Source organism: Linepithema humile, chromosome 2 (genome assembly GCF_040581485.1).
Source record: "Linepithema humile isolate Giens D197 chromosome 2, Lhum_UNIL_v1.0, whole genome shotgun sequence".
NCBI classification, from domain to species: Eukaryota; Metazoa; Arthropoda; class Insecta; order Hymenoptera; family Formicidae; genus Linepithema; species Linepithema humile.
In genome coordinates this window covers 30,165,963-30,173,830 of record NC_090129.1, presented here as the reverse complement: position 1 = coordinate 30,173,830, position 7,868 = coordinate 30,165,963, and the positions used below count along the sequence as shown (strand labels likewise).

The 7,868-nt window shown below is 35.4% G+C and overlaps 1 protein-coding gene and 1 long non-coding RNA gene across 3 annotated transcripts; one reads left to right on the top strand and one right to left on the bottom strand.

The window, feature by feature from the left end:
• Nucleotides 1-2,509: 2,509 nt before the first annotated feature.
• Nucleotides 2,510-7,297, bottom strand: LOC105671703 (facilitated trehalose transporter Tret1-like). 2 transcript variants are annotated; one of them, XM_067349148.1, is made up of 3 exons: nt 7,155-7,297; nt 4,463-4,538; nt 2,510-3,961 (listed from the first exon to the last, which is right to left on the bottom strand). In XM_067349148.1, exons 2-3 carry the CDS (start codon nt 4,512-4,514, stop codon nt 2,568-2,570), a joined length of 1,446 nt encoding a protein of 481 aa, XP_067205249.1. In that variant the 5' UTR covers nt 4,515-4,538; nt 7,155-7,297; the 3' UTR covers nt 2,510-2,567. The 2 variants fall into 2 exon arrangements, with proteins under 2 accessions (XP_067205249.1, XP_012221518.2); XM_012366095.2 differs by lacking the exon at nt 7,155-7,297 and adding an exon at nt 4,779-4,862.
• Nucleotides 3,961-7,230, top strand: LOC136997818 (uncharacterized). Its single transcript, XR_010888456.1, has 3 exons — nt 3,961-4,106; nt 4,781-5,019; nt 7,165-7,230. It is a non-coding gene; the product is annotated as an uncharacterized lncRNA (long non-coding RNA).
• Nucleotides 7,298-7,868: the final 571 nt, after the last annotated feature.

Below are 7,868 nucleotides of genomic sequence, written 5' to 3'. Positions count from 1 at the left end.
AGTCCTGTGAACGAAAAAATTGTAGGACAATTGCAGGTGCACGGGATTGTGGAAAAGGATCTCGCTCGTCGGTTGCAGATTGAACGGTGAGTCATTTTTTTTCTTTACTGTCAACGTTTATTGCAAACTTCTACATCGTAGAAATCTGTGTAATCGAAAATTCGATTAGTCTTTCAACCCTGCCTAAAAGGGACATACATGTAGAGAGTCGTGCAATAGCGCGAACATACTTGACGCTCGAGTTAAGGTGTAGCTTATTAATTATAGCGTGCTGCGCTAACGCAACGTAGCCGTGACAATAGAAACGAATGATCCATGTTACATGAATTACATTTGCAGCGAGCGTAGACGTTGTCCATTCATGCGCCGCCGACTGTTTGCTTGTCAAACATAGCCGCATATATTTCTCAGTTCACGTAACAGGTGGATCGCGTCAGTAGGGGCAAAAATAAAATTCCCCGCCCCGCCCTTTCGTTCGGGGCGCCGTTAACCCGATTATGAAACCAATCGGATTCTTCGTGTCAGTCGAACGACCGCTTTATTATTGGCGGCCACTTACGCACGCGAGCACGCACCCGGTTATTCCGGTAAGTTTATAGCACGCGTTTGAAGCGCGAATGTTTTCTTTAACTCTAATAACGGGCCACAGTTATATTCTACGCCGAAGCTACTTATACTTATATATTTTTTTCTTTTACAACGTATGTCTCACCCTGCCTGAAAGGGAAATATAAGTTAGTCATGCCGCAGTGCTCGTCTAAATCCTTCTTGCATCAGGGCCATAGGCGTGCGCGCGTACCCGTTGCGGATACGCGCGGATCACACGCGCTATATTCTTCAATAACGTTTAATCGTAAGCGTTATATCGTGTTGTTTGTATTGCACCCTGCCTGAAAGGGATAAGGAAGATGTTCCTAATCGCCATGATATCGCGCCGAACAGGATCCTGCCATTCTTTTTTACTTTCAGAGATTTTCCATCTTATTTTAATTCCATGCTATATTATTCTTGCATTCTCAGAGATTCTTTATGGTAAGTTTAAAACCCGAGATATATCAAAAAGATTCTATGTACATAATGCATATTCTTTTGCAGAATTAAAGTGACGGACGTTTCTTGTCGGCATCTGTCAGATGTTTTTTGCCCGTTCGGCGTTTATTCGAGGCGACTAATAAATACTTTACGATTAATTAAAAGCTATCAGTCTCAAACTTCGGTTTAACCCTGCCTAAAAGGGGAAAAAAAGATGGTCATGCGAGATTGCTCTGCCATGCTTGGGGCCCTAGCTATCGCACGTTGGGTGCCCGGTGGATTCCGAAGAAGCGATTTTACAAAAACGGTTTTTCACAATCCACCGAGCACATTGTAAATTCTCATTATTCTCATTATTCTAGGAGATTCTTTTTCCCGATCGAGTTAACATCGTAATTATAAACATTTCAAAATTAAAAGAATAAATAAACAATTATTTGTACGGTTGCTGAGTCAATACTTTGTTTTACATTCGTTTACAGCAAACGTACAGACACACTGTGTGTGTGTTCAAGTGTAACCGATCTTTGGTAAGTTGATTTCATTCCGCGGATAAAAATACACACTAATCACACAGACAACTGCTAAAATTCCGAAATTTCGTCTATTAAACGTCTCGTGCGTAAATAAAGGAACCAATTTTTACGTATTATCAGCATTAAATGCTAATTAATAACGACATTAAATTTACATCGTTATCTTTCTGGCAAGTTCTACGTAGTTTGATAAATTCTATTGAATTAAGATGTTTAAAGAGATTTTTAAGATATTAAGATATATGTTTGCACAAGTGACAAAATGACACGCTGTTCCTGGCACGTATGTTTAAGCATCATTGAAGCAGCTATCTCATTATCATGAAGTGCGGAGTTTCTTTCCAAATATAGTATCATACGATGATATTTCGATCGGGAAATGCTCTTTTAGCGATTTCGTTACTTCGATCGAAGCACCTACTGGAATATAAGGGCCCTTTCTTAAGCACTAAAATCTTATAAGCTAACTTTTATCTGAGGAATTTTTTCCTTCAAACTCTAATGCCTATCGTTTTATCTTCAGCTTGAGTTTCATACTTGAGTTTTATCACATTATGATATAAAATGTGAAAACTAAAAAAATATTTTAGAAATAAACTTCAATCAAAATGCGACATCGATTGAAGAGAGATTTTGTTAATGATGTAGAGATTCTCAAAATTTTCTTTCAAATTTTTCGTAAAAAAGCGCCAATAAATTCATGAAACCTTTGACAGAGAATATTTTTCGGCTGTAGTAAATAATTAGCAAGCAGTAATATCTTGCTTTTATTTTAATTTTGCAAACGGTAATACGTTGTTTTTCCTTATCAAAGCGACAATTTTGTACCGAAATATTACACTTGATTTTAAATGTTGAAAACATTGCTCATTCAATTGATTAAAAAATCGGCTCTCTGTCAAATATTCCATAATCTGAGACCATCGTGTTGCTTATCCCTATTGTTTAGAAATTATCATGTGTAAATTCATGTAAAGCATCTTACTTCCGTCTATCAGCTTAAAGTCTTGTACTTATGTAAATTTGTTCCTTGTTCGTCTCTGCATCCTTGTTGGTCTTCTGCGTCCGATTTTTCTTCTTGCAATTTAACTCCTCCTGGATGTCTAATAGTGACTTGCCTCTGGTCTCGGGCACGATAAACAGGATGAATACAAAACCCAAGAAGCAGCTGGTGGTGAACCAATAGAAAGCCGCGTACACTCCACAGTAATCAGAGATTATCTGATACAATTTGGAGACGATGAAAGCCAGAAAGGAAGACCAGAGATTAGCCAGTGACACAGCGGTGCCTTTGACGTTTGTCGGGAACAGCTCGCCCAACATCATGTACGATAACGGATTCAGTCCGAGAGCGATAATCAGCTCGTAGAATATCACGGAAGAATGGAGTATCCAACCGTATCCTGCTGTATTCCATCCTTGTTGAAATTTGAGGAAGTAGAAAGTGCCGGCGATGGCTAGCGCGATCCCGCCGCTAAAAGTGGTGCCTAGAAGCAGCGGTCTTCTGCCAAGCTTATCGACGAGAATCGCCGCGCCGATACCTGCGATCAGCTGAAACACACTCAGAAGGATGACGGCGGTAGCCGCAGAGATACTTGAGTCGCCCTCCTCAAGGATCTCCTGCGTGTACGACTCGATCGCAGCGATGCCGCTGAACTGGAGGACCAACTGCAGGCCTAAGCTGATGACGATGGCGCGCAAATTGCCACGTGTGCCAACCAAGTCTCGAATGCTACCGCGGTTGCTGATATCGCGGACGACTGTTTTCTGCATCTGCTCCAGCTCTTCATCCAGCTCATTTTTGGTGGCATAGCGCTTCAGCTTCTTCAGGTTTGCCATCGCGTTGTCCGGTTGATTTTTTATCAGTAGATAGTACGGCGACTCGGGCATCCAGACGAAGGCCACTAAGAACAGCAGCGGAATTAATATGCAAATCCCGGCGAGTTTTTCATAGGTGACGTACGGGCCGACTGCGTGGGCGTACAGTTCCCCGAAGGTAACCATTAGTTTAATGAAAGAGCCCAGAGAGCCTCGAATCTCCTTGTCAGCGATCTCACCGATGTACATCGGGCAGACGACGTACACCACGCCCTGACCGATGCCGCTGATGAAACGGGAAGCATAGAGAACGTAGGGATTCCACGCTACATAGACGAGAACGAAACCAATCAACAAAGGGCCGCCGCCTATTAACAAGCTCTTTTTCCGTCCAAGCCAGTCGACGATGAAGGCCGCCAGAATGCATCCAGGTATAGTGCCGAGGAGAAAGAACGAAGCGATCCAGGAAGCGTCGTCGGATGTTATCTGAATGTGGGAATCGGGTGATTTCAGAATTGGTAAGGTGGGTGATGTCCAACCTATGTGAGATCCAGCAGCTGCTAGCGATATGGTAGCTGTAAAAAAAATAGAACGAATAGATAAATCATGATTTGCGCCACTGTTATCTCATGAAGTTTCCTGTATATAAAATATTCAAAAAGACTGAATTAATTGAAAAAATGTAGATAAAGGAAATTAATTATGTACCGTTTATATGAGGTAAGTAGTCAAAATCAAAATTATTACCTATTTATATATTTATTTGCGTGGAAAATACAGATATAAATTTTGAAAACATTTAATCGTATAAAATGAAAACAGAGCTTATATTTAAGATAAACCTTAATTTAATAAATATGTGTTTCATATATTTTAATATTCGAGACATTAAAGTTAAAAGTATTTGCACTTTTGATAAATTTTAAATATGTGCTAAATTAATTAACTTCCAAATGTATTGGATACTTGAAAATGTTTTCAAGATATTTTGCTTAGACATGTTCATCATTTATGCTTTAAGAATTATTTTATCATTTATTTCCTGAGAAATTGAAATAAATTAAAATTTTATTTACCTGTAATCGCTGCTAAGTATTGAGGCCACCGCTTAACAGGTGATTGCTTCATCTTTTATTTCTTCTTATTACAGGACTGAAGAAAGAATCAGTTTGTTATTTAAAAAAATATAAATGATTATATTGGGGTTAAATGTTTTAGAAGAAACGACTAATAATTTAGTAATATTTTTAACGCAATGTTAAAAAAATTTAAATAGAATATATTCTCTTGAATATAACGCTATATTTAAATAAATACTTCCAAATTAAGAACTCAACCCAGTTATTTAAAAAAAATTTCTTGTTATTAAATTTTAATCAATATTATTCTTACAGAGATAACGATGAAACGCGCTAATGCTACCAGAAATTGTGAGGAATCTCCACACCACCGATTTTAATACATTTCAGATGAAATGACACCGTATGTATGGTACCACAGATTTTATATGTTACTTTATCAGCAATTTTGTTATCAGTGATTCGTGCCAAATCTTGTCCCCACCCATATATGTATGTATGTATGAAGATGATGAAGTTTGCTTATTACTACTTTTAATTCTGGTTGAGGAAAGGTGAGTAGGATAGATATCAATATTTTTACGCCTATTTTTGTGCACACATATCTCTATACACTGTTACACATGTTCGACTGTTTTAAAAGATAACAGATATTATGCTTTTATCGCACAAAAATATAAAGGTATAATATAATTCTTACGCAAAATGTACTTTATAAAAATAATATAAAGCATTATTTACTTTATAATAATATAAGTTTATCAAATTTTTATTATTATATAACAAATATAAAATATACTTCGAGCATAATATTTTATTCGACACTTCCGTAAAACATTGAAATGCATAAATATCAACAAAACATTATTTATAGTTATATTATATGTAAAATGTTGACAGTTTATGGTAAAGGAAAATCATGAATGAATTTTGCAAATTTTCTTTTTCTCTTCTCTCTCTTTCTGTTGTTGGTCTGTTTGCCGTTGAAATAATATTAACACCAATTCTGATAATTTCTATTGATATTTAATCGTCATTTTAACTAATTCAAATATTGCAATATTTATTCGAAATATTAAGATTTAATACAAATATTCTATATTATTGAATTGCATTAAATATTAATTGGGTGAAATTTCATAGCGTCTGGGAGAACAGTCATCGCGCCTTTGTTTCCGAATAACGGGATTAATATTTTATATTAATTAAAGAGAAAATCCTATATGGAGTTATTTATAAACACGCCTATCCATTACAAGCCGCTGATTAATAATAACAAACGTGCAAACGTTACACGTATTAGTAATTAATCATTTTACAGCATTACAATTGTGATGTTACAGTCACCCTGGAAAATAGCCTTTGTGAATTATAAACGACAAACGGTGGACAATGAGAGCATAAAGAAGCGCTATTATTATTTTCGTAATGCATATTTATTAAGCAGTTGCTTATATTTTATTGATGCAGAGAGAAAATGAAATCTCTCTGCATAACAACTTGTGTGTTATAAATTATAATGAAAAAATGTCATTGTGTATTTACGTACAATTATCATTTTTATTTTTCCTAATTTTAAAAAATTATTTTTGTTTGGTTTTTCTAAAGGATAAATTTTTGCGCAATTGTAATGATTTTCCACGTGATTTGTACTATCTAAGATTGTTCTAAAATAGGTTTCTGTTTGCAATTATTTCTCGCATCACTTGTTATCGCATAAGGGGATCATAATGATGTGTGATGCGCGTAAATGCGTAATGGAATTTCTGCGTGAATAGGTTACAAGTGCACTGTTAAATGCACTTTTAATGATTGTTTGTAAACTCTTTACTTCAAGGATTTTTTTGATTGTTTTTATAAATCAAATACCTATTCACGATAATTTCTGTCTCGTCTGAAAACATTGATATCTTGTTGCGTGCAAATATGCATGCGATTGGCGCATACATGCGCAAACATGCTGCGTCACAAATTTTTATGAAAACGTGCTTCTTATCGGCCATAATTAGTCTACAGAATTTTGCATGTTTTGCGTCTTTGCAATTACGTTTTATAAATATTCAATAATAGTTTGAAATTTATTACATTGCAAAATAATCGCATAATCTGCGAAAAAATTAAGTTGCAAATTTGCAAATAAAGTATATTATAAAGATAAGAACAACAGAATAAGTTAATTATACATCTGAATACATTTGTATTCACATAGTTTATTTTAATATCGAAAAAATATTCAGATATAGAATATCTTTAATATAAAAAAAGACATTAAGAGATATTATGAATATTGAAATATACTGTTATGTAGAGTGTCGCAATAACCACGACAACATTCGTCAGCGGATAGAGCATAATAAATCAGACAGAAAAATCCTTTACTGTCTTGCAATTTTCGCAATAATTATGGCGAAATTAATTAAAAAGAATTGGCGAAAGTACGCTCTGGTTGTGATAGCGGCAAATGTCGCACGGTAATGAAAAGTTTGTTCGGCCGGTGAAAATAAAAATAACACGCAAGCAACGAGCGGACAGAAGTTTTATTTTTCGTTGCTGTGCGAAAAGAAAAGAGAAATAGATAGAAAAATTGAACGGAATAAATGATGTTGATTGGAAGGAATACCATATTTATGTAACTAGTAATTAAAAATATTATAGTTATCAAGACTTAATTAATCACTTAATAACTAACCGTTTTGCAGGTGCTTTGTGAAGAAAGAGGACTTGGTCTTGGTTTTGTAGTCCGTGCAGAAGTGAACTTGAATGGTATGATGCCGACACTTCACTATCGATTCACTTGTTAATTCATATAAAGTTAAAGATGAATTTATCGATATTAAATTGTATTGTTGAGCGGACGGACAAAGCTAGAGCCTCTGACGCACACGACATGTTCAAGACGATTAACGTAATTCTGTAGGAATACTTTGACCACTTCCATAATCTTTTGCTTTTTTTTCTTATCCTGCTTTTTAGGCGATATCAACTATAATATAGATTTTGAGATTTGCAGTAGGGGCTCGTTTTAGAGTCATTAAATTTGTGGATAGCCACGCTTATCGATCATGATAAAATAAATGCAAATAAATATTCGATCTTTGTGTGGCAAGGTCTTGTGTTGAATGTCCATTATGAGTCGACCTTCAATTTTTGTTTCTTAGAATCTATAGAGGAAATAGACCATTGTCCACTATCTAAGGTTTAGAGATTTGGCTTATCTGCTTAACATTCCAGAGACGCCCAAAATAGAGTCGGCTTATTACATGTTTTTTATATTCAATATTTTTACAGATTACTACGGGTTTTTTTGGTGATATAAATAATTTGGAATATCAATAGATTCTCTTTTATCAGATACAGTTCTTATCGTTTTTTTATCCAAAGCAGCATGAGAAAAGAAAGAATC

Bases quoted from the DNA above. Each gene is read 5' to 3' on its own strand.
- LOC105671703 (XM_067349148.1), bottom strand. From the start codon at position 4,514: ATGAAGCAATCACCTGTTAAGCGGTGGCCTCAATACTTAGCAGCGATT. The intron at 3,962-4,462 runs GTAAATAAAATT...TTTTTTTTACAG, and splicing joins ATACTTAGCAGCGATTACAG to CTACCATATCGCTAGCAGCT.